At 46.8% G+C, this 23,247-nt stretch overlaps 1 protein-coding gene across 2 annotated transcripts in view; it reads right to left on the bottom strand.

Moving 5' to 3' along the window:
- Positions 1 to 23,247, bottom strand: part of zgc:113276 (uncharacterized protein LOC553748 homolog) — a 33,575-nt gene that overhangs the window by 5,662 nt on the left and 4,666 nt on the right. Inside the window, exons 5-8 of one of the 2 annotated variants that reach the window (XM_065022675.1) lie at positions 16,415 to 16,745; positions 14,571 to 14,707; positions 8,890 to 9,129; positions 3,656 to 3,826 (exon numbers count right to left, since the gene is read on the bottom strand). In XM_065022675.1, coding sequence (XP_064878747.1) covers positions 3,656 to 3,826; positions 8,890 to 9,129; positions 14,571 to 14,707; positions 16,415 to 16,745 — 879 coding nt within the window. The remainder of the gene's footprint in view (positions 1 to 3,655; positions 3,827 to 8,889; positions 9,130 to 14,570; positions 14,708 to 16,414; positions 16,746 to 23,247) is intronic. The other variant, XM_065022677.1, reaches the window with a different exon arrangement.

Genomic DNA, 23,247 nt, shown 5'->3' with positions numbered 1-23,247 from the left:
AGGAGACACTCCTAGCTAGCCAATAGCCAGCCAACGTCTACTGAATAGAACTTTCGCATTCCGGTCGCATTCCGCTCCGCTCCACAGGTAGTATCATATTTTCATTTAATTTCATTACAGTCCCAACGGTGATTTGTTTGATCGTAGCTAACTACATAGCTAGCTACATAGCCGTCTTTGTTTCAAAGATATTTGTGTAGTCTAGAGCGATTTTCTAGGTTAGCTAGCCAGCTATTGTCGTTCTCCTAACGCAACGTAACGTAACCAACACTGCTAGCTAGCCAGCTTGCCCCCGAAAAGCAGCATTGTAGAAACTTCACACTCAACGGAACGACTTGATTAGGGTAGTGTCAACAACGCAGCTAGCCTACCTCAGCAGTACTGTATCATTTTAATCATTTTAGTCAATTAGATTCTTGCTACGTAAGCTTAACTTTCTGAACATTCGAGACGTGTAGTCCACTTGTCATTCCAATCTCCTCTGCATTAGCGTAGCCTCTTCTCTAGCCTGTCAACTATGTGTCTGTCTATCCCTGTTCTCTCCTCTCTGCACAGACCATACAAACGCTCCACACCGCATGGCCGCGGCCACCTAATCTGGTGGTCCCAGCGCGCACGACCCACGTGGAGTTCCAGGTCTCCGGTAGCCTCTGGAACTGCCGATCTGCGGCCAACAAGGCAGAGTTCATCTCAGCCTATGCCTCCCTCCAGTCCCTCGACTTCTTGGCTCTGACGGAAACATGGATCACCACAGACAACACCGCTACTCCTACTGCTCTCTCTTCGTCCGCCCACGTGCTCTCGCACACCCCGAGAGCTTCTGGTCAGCGGGGTGGTGGCACCGGGATCCTCATCTCTCCCAAGTGGTCATTCTCTCTTTCTCCCCTTACCCATCTGTCTATCGCCTCCTTTGAATTCCATGCTGTCACAGTTACCAGCCCTTTCAAGCTTAACATCCTTATCATTTATCGCCCTCCAGGTTCCCTCGGAGAGTTCATCAATGAGCTTGATGCCTTGATAAGCTCCTTTCCTGAGGACGGCTCACCTCTCACAGTTCTGGGCGACTTTAACCTCCCCACGTCTACCTTTGACTCATTCCTCTCTGCCTCCTTCTTTCCACTCCTCTCCTCTTTTGACCTCACCCTCTCACCTTCCCCCTACTCACAAGGCAGGCAATACGCTCGACCTCATCTTTACTAGATGCTGTTCCTCCACTAACCTCATTGCAACTCCCCTCCAAGTCTCCGACCACTACCTTGTATCCTTTTCCCTCTCGCTCTCATCCAACACTTCCCACACTGCCCCTACTCGGATGGTATCGCGCCGTCCCAACCTTCGCTCTCTCTCCCCCGCTACTCTCTCCTCTTCCATCCTATCATCTCTTCCCTCTGCTCAAACCTTCTCCAACCTATCTCCTGATTCTGCCTCCTCAACCCTCCTCTCCTCCCTTTCTGCATCCTTTGACTCTCTATGTCCCCTATCCTCCAGGCCGGCTCGGTCCTCCCCTCCCGCTCCGTGGCTCGACGACTCATTGCGAGCTCACAGAACAGGGCTCCGGGCAGCCGAGCGGAAATGGAGGAAAACTCGCCTCCCTGCGGACCTGGCATCCTTTCACTCCCTCCTCTCTACATTTTCCTCCTCTGTCTCTGCTGCTAAAGCCACTTTCTACCACTCTAAATTCCAAGCATCTGCCTCTAACCCTAGGAAGCTCTTTGCCACCTTCTCCTCCCTCGTGAATCCTCCTCCCCCTCCCCCCCTCCCTCTCTGCAGATGACTTCGTCAACCATTTTGAAAAGAAGGTCGACGACATCCGATCCTCGTTTGCTAAGTCAAACGACACCGCTGGTTCTGCTCACACTGCCCTACCCTGTGCTCTGACCTCTTTCTCCCCTCTCTCTCCAGATGACATCTCGCGTCTTGTGACGGCCGGCCGCCCAACAACCTGCCCGCTTGACCCTATCCCCTCCTCTCTTCTCCAGACCATCTCCGGTGACCTTCTCCCTTACCTCACCTCGCTCATCAACTCATCCCTGACTGCTGGCTACGTCCCTCCCGTCTTCAAGAGAGCGAGAGTTGCACCCCTTCTGAAAAAACCTACACTCGATCCCTCCGATGTCAACAACTACAGACCAGTATCCCTTCTTTCTTTTCTCTCCAAAACTCTTGAACGTGCCGTCCTTGGCCAGCTCTCCCGCTATCTCTCTCAGAATGACCTTCTTGATCCAAATCAGTCAGGTTTCAAGACTAGTCATTCAACTGAGACTGCTCTTCTCTGTATCACGGAGGCGCTCCGCACTGCTAAAGCTAACTCTCTCTCCTCTGCTCTCATCCTTCTAGACCTATCGGCTGCCTTCGATACTGTGAACCATCAGATCCTCCTCTCCACCCTCTCCGAGTTGGGCATCTCCGGCGCGGCCCACGCTTGGATTGCGTCCTACCTGACAGGTCGCTCCTACCAGGTGGCGTGGCGAGAATCCGTCTCCTCACCACGTGCTCTCACCACTGGTGTCCCCCAGGGCTCTGTTCTAGGCCCTCTCCTATTCTCGCTATACACCAAGTCACTTGGCTCTGTCATAACCTCACATGGTCTCTCCTATCATTGCTATGCAGACGACACACAATTAATCTTCTCCTTTCCCCCTTCTGACGACCAGGTGGCGAATCGCATCTCTGCATGTCTGGCAGACATATCAGTGTGGATGACGGATCATCACCTCAAGCTGAACCTCGGCAAGACGGAGCTGCTCTTCCTCCCGGGGAAGGACTGCCCGTTCCATGATCTCGCCATCACGGTTGACAACTCCATTGTGTCCTCCTCCCAGAGCGCTAAGAACCTTGGCGTGATCCTGGACAACACCCTGTCGTTCTCAACTAACATCAAGGCGGTGGCCCGTTCTTGTAGGTTCATGCTCTACAACATCCGCAGAGTACGACCCTGCCTCACACAGGAAGCAGCGCAGGTCCTAATCCAGGCACTTGTCATCTCCCGTCTGGATTACTGCAACTCGCTGTTGGCTGGGCTCCCTGCCTGTGCCATTAAACCCCTACAACTCATCCAGAACGCCGCAGCCCGTCTGGTGTTCAACCTTCCCAAGTTCTCTCACGTCACCCCGCTCCTCCGCTCTCTCCACTGGCTTCCAGTTGAAGCTCGCATCCGCTACAAGACCATGGTGCTTGCCTACGGAGCTGTGAGGGGAACGGCACCTCAGTACCTCCAGGCTCTGATCAGGCCCTACACCCAAACAAGGGCACTGCGTTCATCCACCTCTGGCCTGCTCGCCTCCCTACCACTGAGGAAGTACAGTTCCCGCTCAGCCCAGTCAAAACTGTTCGCTGCTCTGGCCCCCCAATGGTGGAACAAACTCCCTCACGACGCCAGGACAGCGGAGTCAATCACCACCTTCCGGAGACACCTGAAACCCCACCTCTTTAAGGAATACCTAGGATAGGATAAAGTAATCCTTCTCTCCCCCCTTAAAAGACCTAGATGCACTATTGTAAAGTGGCTGTTCCACTGGATGTCATAAGGTGAAAGCACCAATTTGTTATGTCGCTCTGGATAAGAGCGTCTGCTAAATGACTTAAATGTAATGTAAATGTAAAGATACATGACAGATTCTTGCAGAGGTTGAGATATGATGTGATAGCAGCACACCTGAATAGGGAATTCCTTGATGACAGAAGAGAGCATAGGGTCTTGGTTGACGTCCAGTTTGCATCCTGTAGCCAGCCATATCCTGTCCCCAGTCCAAGTCTCACAGCCATTCTGTCCACACAGTGACAGTCTCCACACCTGGCTTTCATAGCACCACTTAGCTTCAGTCACCTGTAGAACACAACAGGTCATGAATATCTTGGCTCTGCTTTCTCTCTTTCACCGGATTGTCTTGTTTTATGTTTCCAAATGTTGGTTCCAAATGTTAGTTCTCTACTGCGACTCCCAGGCACACACAACCTCTGTTCACCCTCTCTACTGCGACTCCCAGGCACACACAACCTCTGTTCACCCTCTCTACTGTGACCCCAAGGCACACACAACCTCTGTTCACCCTCTCTACTGCGACCCCCAGGCACACACAACCTCTGTTCACCCTCTCTACTGCGACTCCCAGGCACACACAACCTCTGTCCACCCTCTCTACTGCGACTCCAAGGCACACACAACCTCTGTTCACCCTCTCTACTGTGACTCCAAGGCACACACAACCTCTGTTCACCCTCTCTACTGCGACCCCCAGGCACACACAACCTCTGTTCACCCTCTCTACTGCGACTCCCAGGCACACACAACCTCTGTTCACCCTCTCTACTGCGACCCCAAGGCACACAACCTCTGTCCACCCTCTCTACTGCGACTCCCAGGCACACACAACCTCTGTTCACCCTCTCTACTGCGACCCCCAGGCACACAACCTCTGTTCACCCTCTCTACTGCGACCCCCAGGCACACACAACCTCTGTTCACCCTCTCTACTGTGACCCCAAGGCACACACAACCTCTGTTCACCCTCTCTACTGCGACCCCCAGGCACACACAACCTCTGTTCACCCTCTCTACTGTGACCCCAAGGCACACAACCTCTGTTCACCCTCTCTACTGTGACCCCAGGCACACACAACCTCTGTTTCACCCTCTCTACTGTGACCCCAAGGCACACAACCTCTGTTCACCCTCTCTACTGTGACCCCCAGGCACACACAACCTCTGTTCACCCTCCTCTCTCACCCTCTCTGTGACCCCAAGGCACACACAACCTCTGTTCACCCTCTCTACTGTGACCCCAAGGCACACACAACCTCTGTTCACCCTCTCTACTGTGACCCCCAGGCACACACAACCTCTGTTTCACCCTCTCTACTGTGACCCCAAGGCACACAACCTCTGTTCACCCTCTCTACTGTGACCCCCAGGCACACACAACCTCTGTTCACCCTCTCTACTGTGACCCCAAGGCACACACAACCTCTATTCACCCTCTCTACTGTGACCCCAAGGCACACAACCTCTGTTCACCCTCTCTACTGTGACCCCAAGGCACACAACCTCTGTTCACCCTCTCTACTGTGACCCCAAGGCACACACAACCTCTGTTCACCCTCTCTACTGTGACCCCAAGGCACACACAACCTCTGTTCACCCTCTCTACTGTGACCCCCAGGCACACACAACCTCTGTTCACCCTCTCTACTGTGACCCCAAGGCACACACAACCTCTGTTCACCCTCTCTACTGTGACCCCAAGGCACACAACCTCTGTTCACCCTCTCTACTGTGACCCCAAGGCACACACAACCTCTGTTCACCCTCTCTACTTCGACCCCCAGGCAGACACAACCTCTGTTCACCCTCTCTACTGCGACCCCAAGGCACACACAACCTCTGTTCACCCTCTAAATCAAATCAAATCAAATTTTATTTGTCACATACACATGGTTAGCAGATGTTAATGCGAGTGTAGCGAAATGCTTGTGCTTCTAGTTCCGACAATGCAGTGATAACCAACAAGTAATCTAACTAACAATTCTAAAACTACTGTCTTATACACAGTGTAAGGGGATAAAGAATATGTACATAAGGATATATGAATGAGTGATGGTACAGAGCAGCATACAGTAGATGGTATCGAGTACAGTATATACATATGAGATGAGTATGTAGACAAAGTAAACAAAGTGGCATAGTTAAAGTGGCTAGTGATACATGTATTACATAAGGATGCAGTCGATGATGTAGAGTACAGTATATACTTATGCATATGAGATGAATAATGTAGGGTAAGTAACATTATATAAGGTAGCATTGTTTAAAGTGGCTAGTGATATATTTACATCATTTCCCATCAATTCCCATTATTAAAGTGGCTGGAGTTGGGTCAGTGTCAATGACAGTGTGTTGGCAGCAGCCACTCAATGTTAGTGGTGGCTGTTTAACAGTCTGATGGCCTTGAGATAGAAGCTGTTTTTCAGTCTCTCGGTCCCAGCTTTGATGCACCTGTACTGACCTCGCCTTCTGGATGATAGCGGGGTGAACAGGCAGTGGTTCGGGTGGTTGATGTCCTTGATGATCTTTATGGCCTTCCTGTAACATCGGGTGGTGTAGGTGTCCTGGAGGGCAGGTAGTTTGCCCCGGTGATGCGTTGTGCAGACCTCACTACCCTCTGGAGAGCCTTACGGTTGAGGGCGGAGCAGTTGCCGTACCAGGCGGTGATACAGCCCGCCAGGATGCTCTCGATTGTGCATCTGTAGAAGTTTGTGAGTGCTTTTGGTGACAAGCCGAATTTCTTCAGCCTCCTGAGGTTGAAGAGGCGCTGCTGCGCCTTCTTCACGACGCTGTCAGTGTGAGTGGACCAATTCAGTTTGTCTGTGATGTGTATGCCGAGGAACTTAAAACTTGCTACCCTCTCCACTACTGTTCCATCGATGTGGATAGGGGGGTGTTCCCTCTGCTGTTTCCTGAAGTCCACAATCATCTCCTTAGTTTTATTGACGTTGAGTGTGAGGTTATTTTCCTGACACCACACTCCGAGGGCCCTCACCTCCTCCCTGTAGGCCGTCTCGTCGTTGTTGGTAATCAAGCCTACCACTGTTGTGTCGTCCGCAAACTTGATGATTGAGTTGGAGGCGTGCGTGGCCACGCAGTCGTGGGTGAACAGGGAGTACAGGAGAGGGCTCAGAACGCACCCTTGTGGGGCCCCGTGTTGAGGATCAGCGGGGAGGAGATGTTGTTGCCTACCCTCACCACCTGGGGGCGGCCCATCAGGAAGTCCAGTACCCAGTTGCACAGGGCGGGGTCGAGACCCAGGGTCTCGAGCTTGATGACGAGCTTGGAGGGTACTATGGTGTTGAATGCCGAGCTGTAGTCGATGAACAGCATTCTCACATAGGTATTCCTCTTGTCCAGGTGGGTTAGGGCAGTGTGCAGTGTGGTTGAGATTGCATCGTCTGTGGACCTATTTGGGCGGTAAGCAAATTGGAGTGGGTCTAGGGTGTCAGGTAGGGTGGAGGTGATATGGTCCTTGACTAGTCTCTCAAAGCACTTCATGATGACGGAAGTGAGTGCTACGGGGCGGTAGTCGTTTAGCTCAGTTACCTTAGCTTTCTTGGGAACAGGAACAATGGTGGCCCTCTTGAAGCATGTGGGAACAGCAGACTGGTATAGGGATTGATTGAATATGTCCGTAAACACACCGGCCAGCTGGTCTGCGCATGCTCTGAGGGCGCGGCTGGGGATGCCGTCTGGGCCTGCAGCCTTGCGAGGGTTAACACGTTTAAATGTCTTACTCACCTCGGCTGCAGTGAAGGAGAGACCGCATGTTTTCGTTGCAGGCCGTGTCAGTGGCACTGTATTGTCCTCAAAGCGGGCAAAAAAGTTATTTAGTCTGCCTGGGAGCAAGACATCCTGGTCCGTGACTGGGCTGGGTTTCTTCTTGTAGACCGTGATTGACTGTAGACCCTGCCACATGCCTCTTGTGTCTGAGCCGTTGAATTGACATTCTACTTTGTCTCTGTACTGACGCTTAGCTTGTTTTAATAGCCTTGCGGAGGGAATAGCTGCACTGTTTGTATTCGGTCATGTTGCCAGACACCTTGCCCTGATTAAAAGCAGTGGTTCGCGCTTTCAGTTTCACGCGAATGCTGCCATCAATCCACGGTTTCTGGTTAGGGAATGTTTTTATCGTTGCTATGGGAACGACATCTTCAACGCACGTTCTAATGAACTCGCACACCGAATCAGCGTATTCGTCAATATTTTTATCTGACGCAATACGAAACATGTCCCAGTCCACGTGATGGAAGCAGTCTTGGAGTGTGGAGTCAGCTTGGTCTGACCAGCGTTGGACAGACCTCAGCGTGGGAGCCTCTTGTTTAAGTTTCTGCCTGTAGGCAGGGATCAACAAAATGGAGTCGTGGTCAGCTTTTCCGAAAGGGGGGCGGGGCAGGGCCTTATATGCGTTGCGGAAGTTAGAGTAACAATGATCCAAGGTTTTACCACCCCTGGTTGCGCAATCGATATGCTGATAAAATTTAGGGAGTCTTGTTTTCAGATTAGCTTTGTTAAAATCCCCAGCTACAATGAATGCAGCCTCCGGATAAATGGTTTCCAGTTTGCAAAGAGTTAAATAAAGTTTGTTCAGAGCCATCGATGTGTCTGCTTGGGGGGGGATATATACGGCTGTGATTATAATCGAAGAGAATTCTCTTGGAAGATAATACGGTCTACATTTGATTGTGAGGAATTCTAAATCAGGTGAACAGAAGGATTTGAGTTCCTGTATGTTTCCTTCATCACACCATGTCTCGTTAGTCATGACCCCAAGGCACACACAACCTCTGTTCACCCTCTCTACTGTGACCCCAAGGCACACACCTCTGTCTCTGGGTGGACAGGGGTCTCAGTAGAGAGGGTGAACAGAGGTTGTGTGTGCCTTGGGGTCACAGTAGAGAGGGTGGACAGAGGTTGTGTGTGCCTTGGGGTTGCAGTAGAGAGGGTGAACAGAGGTTGTGTGTGCCTGGGGGTCGCAGTAGAGAGGGTGAACAGAGGTTGTGTGTGCCTGGGAGTCGCAGTAGAGAGGGTGGACAGAGGTTGTGTGCCTTGGGGTCACAGTAGAGAGGGTGAACAGAGGTTGTGTGCCTTGGGGTCACAGTAGAGAGGGTGAACAGAGGTTGTGTGTGCCTGGGGGTCGCAGTAGAGAGGGTGAACAGAGGTTGTGTGTGCCTTGGGGTCACAGTAGAGAGGGTGAACAGAGGTTGTGTGCCTTGGGGTCACAGTAGAGAGGGTGAACAGAGGTTGTGTGTGCCTTGGGGTCACAGTAGTATTAATATTATTGATATCTATTTACCTAGCAGTATTATTCTAGTAGCATTACCATATTATTGTTATTTCTGTACCTGGCAGTATGCTCGGACAGACAGCTGTCCAGTCTGGATGTAGGGCTGCAGGGCTGCGTAGGCCTCAGGTGTAACTGCCCCTCCCTTCCTGGCTTGTCTGATCATGGCCAGTCTCTTATGGACGCTGCTCTCGTTGTAGAACTGCCGCAGGTAGGCCAGGCCGTCCATCTTGATGCCGTGCTCCACATGGGAGTACCGGCCCACCAGGCTTTCCACGTCACCCACATCAAACTGCTTCAGCTGGGGGAGAGGACCGAGGCAGAGGGGTTTGGGGTTGGAGATCATGGTGGTCTGACTATAACATTCTCTTAACATCAAACTGTTTCAGCTGGGGGGGAGGACCGAGGCAGAGGGGTTTGGGGTTGGAGATCATGGTGGTCTGACTATAACATTCTCTTAACATCAAACTGTTTCAGCTTGGAGGGAGGGGGGGGGGCACTCTGGAAATGTGATGTATTTCTAGAGTATATATTTAAACATGTCTAAAAATGAACTAAATCTAAAAGGGTACTTTTGAGATATTCATATTATTAGTTTTAATGTTGAATAAATTCACGTGTAAAATTGTAGTTCACAATATAGACATACTATCTTAAATATTTTAGAGCACTCTACGAAGAGAGTAATGACACCAAGATGTTGTCTATCTGTCAGTATCTCCCTAGGAGAGGTGGGTGTGGAGTCAGGAGCAGGAGACCAAGATGTTGTCTATCTGTCAGTATCTCCCTAGGAGAGGTGGGTGTGGAGTCAGGAGCAGGAGACCAAGATGTTGTCTATCTGTCAGTATCTCCCTAGGAGAGGTGGGTGTGGAGTCAGGAGCAGGAGACCAAGATGTTGTCTATCTGTCAGTATCTCCCTAGGAGAGGTGGGTGTGGAGTCAGGAGCAGGAGACCAAGATGTTGTCTATCTGTCAGTATCTCCCTAGGAGAGGTGGGTGTGGAGTCAGGAGCAGGAGAGCAACAATTTCAAGAAGGGCGTTTTATTTACTGGTCCACCAACAAGGTAGAGGACCACAAAAGCAGCCACTAGAAAACAGGAACCCAGTCTAGTGGAAAACGGAGGAACACACTCCTCTGACTAAACTAACGTGCTGGAAAAACAGTCCTGTGAAATAAACCTGCCCAACAGAGAAAACGCAACCCAAGCCAACGACAGTAACACAAACAATCTTACACAAAACCTAGCGGGTTTAAATACCCCACTGATTAGCCTAAACCTAGCGGGTAGGAAGAGATGAAATACCCCACTGATTAGCCTAAACCTAGCGGGTAGGAAGAGATGAAATACCCCACTGATTAGCCTAAACCTAGCGGGTTGAAATACCCCACTGATTAGCCTAAACTAGCGGGATGAAATAGCCTAAACCTAGCGGGTACCCCACTGATTAGAAGAAGATGAAATACCCCACTGATTAGCCTAAACCTAGCGGGTAGGAAGAGATGAAATACCCCACTGATTAGCCTAAACCTAGCGGGTAGGAAGAGATGAAATACCCCACTGATTAGCCTAAACCCTGAAAACACTGATTAGCCTAAACCTAGCGGGTAGGAAGAGATGAAATACCCCACTGATTACCTAAACCTAGCGGGTAGGAAGAGATGAAATACCCCACTGATTAGCCTAAACCTAGCGGGTAGGAAGAGATGAAATACCCCACTGATTAGCCTAAACCTAGCGGGTAGGAAGAGATGAAATACCCCACTGATTAGCCTAAACCTAGCGGGTAGGAAGAGATGAAATACCCCACTGATTAGCCTAAACCTAGCGGGTAGGAAGAGATGACCCCACTGATTAGCCTAAACCTAGCGGGTAGGAAGAGATGAAATACCCCACTGATTAGCCTAAACCTAGACACGGGTAGGAAAGACAAGCGGACAAAACCTAGGAAGAGATGAAATACCCCACTGATTAGCCTAAACCTAGCGGGTAGGAAGAGATGAAATACCCCACTGATTAGCCTAAACCTAGCGGGTAGGAAGAGATGAAATACTGATTAGCCCCACTAGGAAGAGATTAGCCTAAACCTAGCGGGTAGGAAGGAAGAGATGAAATACCCCACTGATTAGCCTAAACCTAGCAGACAAAACCTAGCGGGTAGGAAGAGATGAAATACCCCACTGGTAGGAAGAGATGAAATACCCCACTGATTAGCCTAAACCTAGCGGGTAGGAAGAGATGAAATACCCCACTGATTAGCCTAAACTAGACACAGGTGAACACAAGACAGACAAAACCTAGCGGGTAGGAAGAGATGAAATACCCCACTGATTAGCCTAAACTAGACACAGGTGAACACAAGACAGACAAAACCTAGCGGGTAGGAAGAGATGAAATACCCCACTGATTAGCCTAAACTAGACACAGGTGAACACAAGACAGACAAAACCTAGCGGGTAGGAAGAGATGAAATACCCCACTGATTAGCCTAAACCTAGCGGGTAGGAAGAGATGAAATACCCCACTGATTAGCCTAAACCTAGCGGGTAGGAAGAGATGAAATACCCCACTGATTAGCCTAAAAGACACAGGTAGACAAAACCTAGCGGGTAGGAAGAGATGAAATACCCCACTGATTAGCCTAAACTAGACAGGAAGGTGAACACAAGATTAGACCTAAACCTAGCGGGTAGGAAGAGATGAAATACCCCACTGATTAGCCTAAACCTAGCGGGTAGGAAGAGATGAAATACCCCACTGATTAGCCTAAACTAGACACAGGTGAACACAAGACAGACAAAACCTAGCGGGTAGGAAGAGATGAAATACCCCACTGATTAGCCTAAACTAAGGAAGAGTGAAAACCCCACAAGACAGACTAAACCTAGCGGGTAGGAAGAGATGATGAGAATACCTAGCGGGTAGGAAGAGATGAAATACCCCACTGATTAGCCTAAACCTAGCGGGTAGGAAGGAAGATTAGACTGAAATGAACACAAGACAGACAAAACTTAGCGGGTAGGAAGAGATGAAATACCCCACTGATTAGCCTAAACTTAGCGGGTAGGAAGAGATTAAATACCCCACTGATTAGCCTAAACTAGACACAGGTGAACACAAGACAGACAAAACCTAGCGGGTAGGAAGAGATGAAATACCCCACTGATTAGCCTAAACTTAGCGGGTAGGAAGACACAGGTGAACACAAGACAGACAAAACCTAGCGGGTAGGAAGAGATGAAATACCCCACTGATTAGCCTAAACTAGACACAGGTGAACACAAGACAGACAAAACCTAGCGGGTAGGAAGAGATGAAATACCCCACTGATTAGCCTAAACTAGACACAGGTGAACACAAGACAGACAAAACCTAGCGGGTAGGAAGAGATGAAATACCCCACTGATTAGCCTAAACTAGACACAGGTGAACACAAGACAGACAAAACTTAGCGGGTAGGAAGAGATGAAATACCCCACTGATTAGCCTAAACTAGACACAGGTGAACACAAGACAGACAAAACCTAGCGGGTAGGAAGAGATGAAATACCCCACTGATTAGCCTAAACTAGACACAGGTGAACACAAGACAGACAAAACCTAGCGGGTAGGAAGAGATGAAATACCCCACTGATTAGCCTAAACTAGACACAGGTGAACACAAGACAGACAAAACCTAGCGGGTAGGAAGAGATGAAATACCCCACTGATTAGCCTAAACTAGACACAGGTGAACACAAGACAGACAAAACCTAGCGGGTAGGAAGAGATGAAATACCCCACTGATTAGCCTAAACTAGACACAGGTGAACACAAGACAGACAAAACCTAGCGGGTAGGAAGAGATGAAATACCCCACTGATTAGCCTAAACTAGACACAGGTGAACACAAGACAGAGAAAACCCCACTGATTAGCCTAAACTAGCGGGTAGGAAGAGATGAAATACCCGGGTAGGAAGAGATGAAATACTGATTAGCCTAAACTAGACACAGGTGAACACAAGACAGATAGCGGGTAGGAAGAGATGAAATACCCCACTGATTAGCCTAAACTAGACACAGGTGAACACAAGACAGACAAAACCTAGCGGGTAGGAAGAGATGAAATACCCCACTGATTAGCCTAAACTTAGCGGGTAGGAAGAGATTAAATACCCCACTGATTAGCCTAAACTAGACACAGGTGAACACAAGACAGACAAAACTTAGCGGGTAGGAAGAGATGAAATACCCCACTGATTAGCCTAAACTAGACACAGGTGAACACAAGACAGACAAAACCAAACGAAAAAGAAAAGGGATCGGTGGCAGCTAGTAGGCCGGCGACGACGACCGCCGAGCGCCTCCCGAACAGGGGGAGGAGCCACCTTCGGTGGAAGGCGTGGCACAGATCATAGGGTCTTACAGGAGGCATGTATAGGTCTAAAAAAGCCATTTTCACCGTGGTTTTCAAAACAATGGTTTGTGCTACAAATGTAAAAGCATATTAAAACCTCCTTGATTCTCCAAATGAAGTTTCTATGTGATAATTCCCAGAACTAACAAGTTTCCACTTCGGGAGGAAGGAAAGATAATTGGGACATGGCCATAGAAACCTGTAAGTGTTTGCGCATCACATGGCCATAGAAACATGTAAGTGTTTGTGCATCACATGGCCATAGAAACATGTAAGTGTTTAGCGGGTAGGAAGAGATTAAATACCCCACTGATTAGCCTAAACTAGCATGAACACAAGACAGCATCACATGGCCATAGAAACCTGTAAGTGTTTGCGCATCACATGGCCATAGAAACCTGTAAGTGTTTGTGCATCACATGGCCATAGAAACCTGTAAGTGTTTGTGCATCACATGGCCATAGAAACCTGTAAGTGTTTGTGCATCACATGGCCATAGAAACATGTAAGTGTTTGCGCATCACATGGCCATAGAAACCTGTAAGTGTTTGCGCATCACATGGCCATAGAAACCTGTAAGTGTTTGTGCATCACATGGCCATAGAAACCTGTAAGTGTTTGTGCATCACATGGCCATAGAAACCTGTAAGTGTTTGTGCATCACATGGCCATAGAAACCTGTAAGTGTTTGTGCATCACATGGCCATAGAAACCTGTAAGTGTTTACGCATCACAATGCCATAGAAACCTGTAAGTGTTTGCGCATCACATGGCCATAGAAACCTGTAAGTGTTTGCGCATCACATGGCCATAGAAACCTGTAAGTGTTTGTGCATCACATGGCCATAGAAACCTGTAAGTGTTTGTGCATCACATGGCCATAGAAACCTGTAAGCCATAGTTTGCGCATCACATGCCATAGAAACCTGTAAGTGTTTGTGCATCACATGGCCATAGAAACCTGTAAGTGTTTGTGCATCACATGGCCATAGAAACCACATCACAATGCCATAGAAACCTGTAAGTGTTTGTGCATCACATGGCCATAGAAACCTGTAAGTGTTTGCGCATCACATGGCCATAGAAACCTGTAAGTGTTTGTGCATCACATGGCCATAGAAACCTGTAAGTGTTTACGCATCACATGGCCATAGAAACCTGTAAGTGTTTGCGCATCACATGGCCATAGAAACCTGTAAGTGTTTGCGCATCACATGGCCATAGAAACCTGTAAGTGTTTGCGCATCACATGGCCATAGAAACCTGTAAGTGTTTGCGCATCACATGGCCATAGAAACCTGTAAGTGTTTGCGCATCACATGGCCATAGATCTAAACAGAAACAGACCTGTAAGTGTTTGCGCATCACCCAGGTCACATGACTGGCTCCTTGCTGCAGAGCGATGGAGATGACGTGAGCGCTGGTCAGGCCTCCACCAACCACCACCACCCTCTGGCCAGGCTCACACACCACATGGGTACCTGCTGGATGGAGACAGAGTTAGTGACACCACATGGGGACCTGCTGGATGGAGACAGAGTTAGTGACACCACATAGAGACCTGCTGGATGGAGACAGAGTTAGTGACACCACATAGAGACCTGCTGGATGGAGACAGAATTAGTGACACCACATAGAGACCTGCTAGACGGAGACAGAGTTAGTGACACCACATGGGGACCTGCTGGATGGAGACAGAGTTAGTGACACCACAGAGACCTGCTGGATGGAGACAGAGTTAGTGACACCACAGAGACCTGCTGGATGGAGACAGAGTTAGTGACACCACATAGAGACCTGCTGGATGGAGACAGCGTTAGTAACACCACATAGAGACCTGCTGGATGGAGACAGAGTTAGTGACACCACATAGAGACCTGCTGGATGGAGAGAGAGTTAGTGACACCACATAGAGACCTGCTGAATGGAGACAGAGTTAGTGACACCATGCTGAATGGAGACAGAGTTAGTGACACCATGCAGGGACCTGCTGGATGGAAACAGAGTTAGTGACACCATATAGAGACCTACTGGATGGAGACAGAGTTAGTGACACCATGCTGAATGGAGACAGAGTTAGTGACACCACATAGAGACCTGCTGGATGGAGACAGAGTTAGTGACACCACACTGACTCTTAACAGGAACAGAATGTCCAACACAAATAAGTACTAAGTAAATAAGTTCATTTCTACATTTGATAACTCAAATAGATGCCCAGTCAGTGTGATATTACAGTATTGCAGCCTTTGGCTTGACAGCATGTCATGTCACCTCAACACCAGGAGAGGGCGTTATAGTACAGTGTCATGTCACCTCAACACCAGGAGAGGGCATTATAGTACAGTGTCATGTCACCTCAACACCAGGAGAGGGCATTATTGCACAGTGTCATGTCACCTCAACACCAGGAGAGGGCGTTATTGTACAGTGTCATGTCACCTCAACACCAGGAGAGGGCGTTATAGTACAGTGTCATGTCACCTCAACACCAGGAGAGGGCATTATAGTACAGTGTCATGTCACCTCAACACCAGGAGAGGGCATTATTGCACAGTGTCATGTCACCTCAACACCAGGAGAGGGCGTTATTGTACAGTGTCATGTCACCTCAACACCAGGAGAGGGCGTTATTGTACAGTGTCATGTCACCTCAACACCAGGAGAGGGCATTATAGCACAGTGTCATGTCATGTCACCTCAACACGAGAAGAGGGCGTTATAGTACAGTGTCATGTCACCTCAACACCAGGAGAGGGCGTTATTGTACAGTGTCATGTCACCTCAACACCAGGAGAGGGCATTATAGCACAGTGTCATGTCATGTCACCTCAACACCAGAAGAGGGCGTTATAGTACAGTGTCATGTCACCTCAACACCAGGAGAGGACATTATAGCACAGTGTCATGTCACCTCAACACCAGGAGAGGGCGTTATTGTACAGTGTCATGTCACCTCAACACCAGGAGAGGGCGTTATAGTACAGTGTCATGTCACCTCAACACCAGGAGAGGGCATTATAGTACAGTGTCATGTCACCTCAACACCAGGAGAGGGCGTTATAGTACAGTGTCATGTCACCTCAACACCAGGAGAGGGCATTATAGTACAGTGTCATGTCATGTCATGTCATGTGGAGACATATCAGATAGATAGCTATCAATAGCAGAGGATTCTCATCTCAACCGACCTGATGAGAGAGAAGAAGAACTCTCTTCCTGTTCCTGGTTCTGGCTTCTTGGTTCCTGTTGCCGTGTTGACCGTGAGTGGTGGTGCATGAGCTGCACGGTGTGCTGCAGGCGTTCCTCAGGGTAGCTCTCCGCTATGGACGACACCCAGAAAGGAATGTTGGCCATCTGGGCACGGGTCGGCCCGGTCGCCATGACTACCCGCCTAGCCTCGAGGACGTCCCCGTTCTGAAGGAATACCCTGAATGATGTCACAATTCCTTCTGACATGACAGGGGTCAGTCTGTCCACTGTGCCCTTTGTCAGGACACTGTCCAGGCCATATTTGTCCACCTGGATAGAGTATTGTTGTTGTATAGTTATTTTGTTCTGGGTGATTTGAGTTGATGGCTAATAGATTACATGCACACACGTTACATTATATATCACAAGTTCGTAGATTTTTATGAACAACTACAGTGGCAAATAAAAGTATATGAACCCTTTGGAATTACAGTTGAAGTCAGATGTTTACACAAACCTTAGCCAAATACATTTAAACTCAGTTTTTCACAATTCCTGACATTTAATACTAGTAAAAATTTCCTGTCTTAGGTCACTTAGGATCACCACTTCAAGAATGTGAAATGTCAGAATAATCGTAGAGAGAATGATTTATTTCAGCTTTTATTTCTTTCATCACATTCCCAGTGGGTCAGAAGTTTACATACACTCAATTAGTATTTGGTAGCATTGCCTTATTTTTCTTGGGTCAAACGTTTCGGGTAACCTTCCACAAACTTCTCACAATAAGTTGGGGGAATTTTGGCCCATTCCTCCTGACAGAGCTGGTGTAACGGAGTCAGGTTTGTAGGCCTCCTTGCTCGCACACGCTTTACCAGTTCTGCCTACACATTTTCTATAGGATTGAGGTCAGGGCTTTGTGATGGCCCTCCAATACCTTGACTTTGTGGTCCTTAAGCCATTTTGCCACAACTTTGGAAGTATGCTTGGGGTTATTGTCCATTTGGAAGACCCATTTGCGACCAAGCTTTGACTTCCTGACTGATGTCTTGAGATGTTGCTTCAATATATCCACATCATTTTCCGTCCTCGTGATGCCATCTATTTTGTGAAGTGCACCAGTCCCTCCTGCAGCAAAGCACCCCCACAACATGATGCTGACACCCCCGTGCTTCACGGTTGAGATGGTGCTCTTTGGCTTGCAAGCCTCCCTTTTTTTCCTCCAAACATAACGATGGTCATTATGAACAAACAGTTCTATTTTTGTTTCATCAGACCAGAGGACATTTCTCCAAAATGTACGATCTTTGTCCCTATGTTTAGTTGCAAACTGTAGTCTGTCTTTTTATGTCAGTTTTGGAGCAGTGGCTTCTTCCTTGCTGAGCGGCCATTCAGGTTATGTCGATACAGAACTCGTTTTACTGTGGATATAGATACTTTTGTACCTGTTTCCTCCAGCAAGGAGGGTCCTTTGCTGTTGTTCTGGGATTGATATGCATTTCACAACAAAGTGTGTTCATCTCTAGGCGACAGAACACGTCTCCTTCCTGAGCGGTATGATGGCTGTGTGGTCCCATGGTGTTTATACTTGCGTACTATTGTTTGTACAGATGAACGTGGTACCTTTACGCTTTTGGAATTTGCTCCCAAGGAATAACCATACTTGTGGAGGTCTACAATTCTTTTTCTGAAGTCTTGGCTGATTTCTTTTGATTTTCCCATTATGTCAAGCAAAGAGGCACTGAGTTTGAAGGTAGGCCTTGAAATACATCCACAGGTACACCTCCAATTGACTCAAATGATGTCAGTTAGCCTATCAGAAGCTTCTAAAGATGTTACATCATTTTTGGGAGTTTTCCAAGCTGTTTAAAGGCACAGTCAATGTACTGTATGTAAACTTCTGCCCCACTGGAATTGTGATACAGTGAATTATAAGTTAAATAATCTGTCTGTAAACAATTGTTGGAAAAATTATCTGTGTCATGCACAAAGTAGATGTCCTAACCGATTTGCCAAAACTATAGTTTGTTAACAAGGAATTTGGGGATTGGTTGAAAAACGAGTTTTAATGACTCCAACCTAAGTATGTAAACTTCCGACTTCAACTGTACCTGAATTTCTGCATAAATTGGTCATCAAATTTGATCTGATCTTCATCTAAGTCACAACAATAGACAAACATAGTGTGCTTAAACTAATAACACACACATTATTGTATTTATCATGTCTATATTGAATACATCATTTAAACATTCACAGTGTAGGTTGGAAAACGCTAGGTTAAAACCTTTTACGGCTAGGGGTTCCGCTAGCGGAATGTTTCATTTAAACATTCACAGTGTAGGTTGGAAAACGCTAGGTTAAAACCTTTTACGGCTAGGGGTTCCGCTAGTGGAATGTTTCATTTAAACATTCAGTGTAGGTTGGAAAACGCTAGGTTAAAACCTTTTACGGCTAGGGGTTCCGCTAGTGGAATGTTTCATTTAAACATTCAGTGTAGGTTGGAAAACGCTAGGTTAAAATCTTTTACGGCTAGGGGTTCTGCTAGCGGAATGTTTCATTCAAACATTCACAGTGTAGGTTGGAAAACGCTAGGTAAAAACCTTTTACGGCTAGGGGTTCCGCTAGCGGAATGTTTCATTTAAACATTCACAGTGTAGGTTGGAAAACACTAGGTTAAAACCTTTTATGGCTAGGGGTTCTGCTAGCGGAATGTTTCATTTAAACATTCACAGTGTAGGTTGGAAAACACTAGGTTAAAACCTTTTATGGCTAGGGGTTCTGCTAGCGGAATGTTTCATTTAAACATTCACAGTGTAGGTTGGAAAACGCTAGGTTAAAACCTTTTACGGGTAGGAGTTCCGCTAGCGGAATGTTCCGACAACATTCGGTGAAATGGCAGAGCATAAAATTTTAAAGAAATTATTCAAAATGTTTAACTTTCATACATTCACAAGTCCAACACACCAAATGAAAGCTTAACGTCTTGCAATTTTAGCCACTGTGTCAAATTTCAAAAAGGCTTTGCGGCGAAAGCAAACCATGCTATTATCTGAGGACAGCACCCCATCAAACAAACACAGACAATCATATTTCATCCCGCCAGGCGTGACAGAAAACTCAGAAATAACGATGTAATTAATGCCTTACCTTTGAAGATCTTGTTCTGTTGGCACTCCAATACAGTGCCTTGCGAAAGTATTCGGCCCCCTTGAACTTTGCGACCTTTTGCCACATTTCAGGCTTCAAACATAAAGATATAAAACTGTATTTTTTTGTGAAGAATCAACAACAAGTGGGACACAATCATGAAGAGGAACGACATTTATTGGATATTTCAAACTTTTTTAACAAATCAAAAACTGAAAAATTGGGCGTGCAAAATTATTCAGCCCCTTTACTTTCAGTGCAGCAAACTCTCTCCAGAAGTTCAGTGAGGATCTCTGAATGATCCAATGTTGACCTAAATGACTAATGATGATAAATACAATCCACCTGTGTGTAATCAAGTCTCCGTATAAATGCACCTGCACTGTGATAGTCTCAGAGGTCCGTTAAAAGCGCAGAGAGCATCATGAAGAACAAGGAACACACCAGGCAGGTCCGAGATACTGTTGTGAAGAAGTTTAAAGCCGGATTTGGATACAAAAATATTTCCCAAGCTTTAAACATTCCAAGGAGCACTGTGCAAGCGATAATATTGAAATGGAAGGAGTATCAGACCACTGCAAATCTACCAAGACCTGGCCGTCCCTCTAAACTTTCAGCTCATACAAGGAGAAGACTGATCAGAGATGCAGCCAAGAGGCCCATGATCACTCTGGATGAACTGCAGAGATCTACAGCTGAGGTGGGAGACTCTATCCATAGGACAACAATCAGTCGTATATTGCACAAATCTGGCCTTTATGGAAGAGTGGCAAGAAGAAAGCCATTTCTTAAAGATATCCATAAAAAGTGTCGTTTAAAGTTTGCCACAAGCCACCTGGGAGACACACCAAACATGTGGAAGAAGGTGCTCTGGTCAGATGAAACCAAAATTGAACTTTTTGGCAACAATGCAAAACGTTATGTTTGGCGTAAAAGCAACACAGCTCATCACCCTGAACACACCATCCCCACTGTCAAACATGGTGGTGGCAGCATCATGGTTTGGGCCTGCTTTTCTTCAGCAGGGACAGGGAAGATGGTTAAAATTGATGGAAAGATGGATGGAGCCAAATACAGGACCATTCTGGAAGAAAACCTGATGGAGTCTGCAAAAGACCTGAGACTGGGACGGAGATTTGTCTTCCAACAAGACAATGATCCAAAACATAAAGTAAAATCTACAATGGAATGGTTCAAAAATAAACATATCCAGGTGTTAGAATGGCCAAGTCAAAGTCCAGACCTGAATCCAATCGAGAATCTGTGGAAAGAACTGAAAACTGCTGTTCACAAATGCTCTCCATCAAACCTCACTGAGCTCGAGCTGTTTTGCAAGGAGGAATTGGAAAAAATGTCAGTCTCTTGATGTGCAAAACTGATAGAGACATACCCCAAGCGACTTACAGCTGTAATCGCAGCAAAAGGTGGCGCTACAAAGTATTAACTTAATAATAAGGGGGCTGAATAATTTTGCACGCCCAATTTTTCAGTTTTTGATTTGTTAAAAAAGTTTGAAATATCCAATAAATGTCGTTCCACTTCATGATTGTGTCCCACTTGTTGTTGATTCTTCACAAAGAAATACAGTTTTATATCTTTATGTTTGAAGCCTGAAATGTGGCAAAAAGTCGCAAAGTTCAAGGGGGCCGAATACTTTCGCAAGGCACTGTATGTCCCATAAACATCATAAATGGTCCTTTTGTTCGATTAATTCTGTCGTTATATCTCCAAAATGTCCATTGATAAAAAAAACACTGGTTCCAACTTGCACAACATGACTACAAAATATGTAATAAATTACCTGTAATCTTGATCCAAACATTTCAAACAACTTTCCTAATACAACTTTAGGTATTTTTAACGTAAATAATCAATAAAATTTAAGACGGGATAAATAAAATTTAAGACGGGCTGTGTTCAATAGCGGATAAAAACAATGTGGAGCTTTTGGGTCGCGGGCCCCAACCACAACAGTACACTAGACTCGACCCTCATTCTGAACAGCCCTACTTCTTCATTACTCAAAGGAAAAACATCAACCAATTTCTAAAGACTGTTGACATCCAGTGGAAGCAAGTGCCTTAGAAATGTAGATCCACATAGAAACCCCATTGAAAAGAGAGTGACCCCTAAATAAAACATCCCTGGATGGTTTGTCCTCTGGGTTTCGCCTGCCAAATAAGTTCTGTTATACTCACAGACATCATTTTAACAGTTTTAGAAACTTTTAGAATGTTTTCTATCCAAATCGACCAATTATATGCATATCCTAGCTTCTGGGCCTGAGTAGCAGGCAGTTTACTTTGGGCACGCTTTTCATCCGGATGTGAAAATACCGCCCCCTAGCCCGAAGAGGTATTAATGCCTTCTCCAAAAGCTAATTGGAGTCAGGAGTCAGCTAACCTGGAGTCCAGTCAATGAGAAGAGATTGGAGATGTTGGTTAGAGCTGCCTCGCCCTATAAAAACACTCATAAAATTTGAGGTTACTATTCACAAGAGGCATTGCCTGATGTGAACCATGCCTCGAACAAAAGAGATCTCAGAAGACCTAATATTAAGAATTGTTGACCTGCATAAAGATGGAAAGGGTTACAAAAGTATCTCTAAAAGCCTTGATGTTCATCAGCCCACGGTAAGACAAATAGTCTATAAATGGAGAAAGTTCAGCACTGTTGCTCCTCTCCCTAGGAGTGGCTATCCTGCAAAGATGACTGCAAGAGCACAGCGCAGAATACTCAATGAGGTTAAGAAGAATCCTAGTGTCAGCTAAAGACTTACAGAAATCTCTGGAACATGCTAATATCTCTGACGAGTCTACGATACGTAAAACACTAAACAAGAATGGTGTTCATGGGAGGACACCACGGAAGAAGCCACTGCTGTCCAAAAAAAACATTGCTGCACGTCTGAAGAGCACCTGCATGTTCCACTGTGCTTCTGGGAAAATATTCTGAGAACAGATTCAACTAAAATTGAGTTGTTTGGAAGGAACACACAACACTATGTGTGGAGAAAAAAAGGCAGAGCACACCAATATCATAATCTCATCCCAAATGTAAAGTATGGTGGAGGGAGCATCATGGTTTGGGGCTGCTTTGCTGCCACAGGGCCTGGACAGCTTGCTATCATCGACGGAAAAATGAATTCCCAAGTTTATCAAGACATTTTGCAGGAGAATGTAAGGCTCTGTTCACCAATTGAAGCTCAACAGAAGGTGGGTGATGCAACAGGACAACGACCCAAAACACAGAAGTAAATCAACAACAGAAGAAAATACACCTTCTGGAGAGGCCCAGTCAGAGTCCTGACCTTCTGGAGTGGCCCAGTCAGAGTCCTGACCTTCTGGAGTGGCCCAGTCAGAGTCCTGTCCTCAACCCGATTGAGATGCTGTAGCATGACCTCAAGAGAGCAGTTCACACCAGACATCCCAAGAATATTCCTGAACTGAAACAGTTTTGTAAAGACGAATGGTCCAAAATATCTCCTGACCGATGTGCAGGTCTGATCCTCAACTACAGAAAATGTTTGGTTGAGGTTATTGCTGCCAAAGGAGGGTCAACCAGTTATTAAATCCAAGGATTCACATACTTTCCCCACCCTGCACTGTGAATGTTTACACGGTGTGTTCAGTAAAGACATGAAAACATATAATTGTTTGTGTTTTATTAGTTTAAGCAGACT

The sequence above is a fragment of the Oncorhynchus nerka genome, linkage group LG2 (genome assembly GCF_034236695.1).
Source record: "Oncorhynchus nerka isolate Pitt River linkage group LG2, Oner_Uvic_2.0, whole genome shotgun sequence".
NCBI lineage: Eukaryota > Metazoa > Chordata > Actinopteri > Salmoniformes > Salmonidae > Oncorhynchus > Oncorhynchus nerka.
This window is presented reverse-complemented; position numbering and strand designations above follow the sequence as displayed.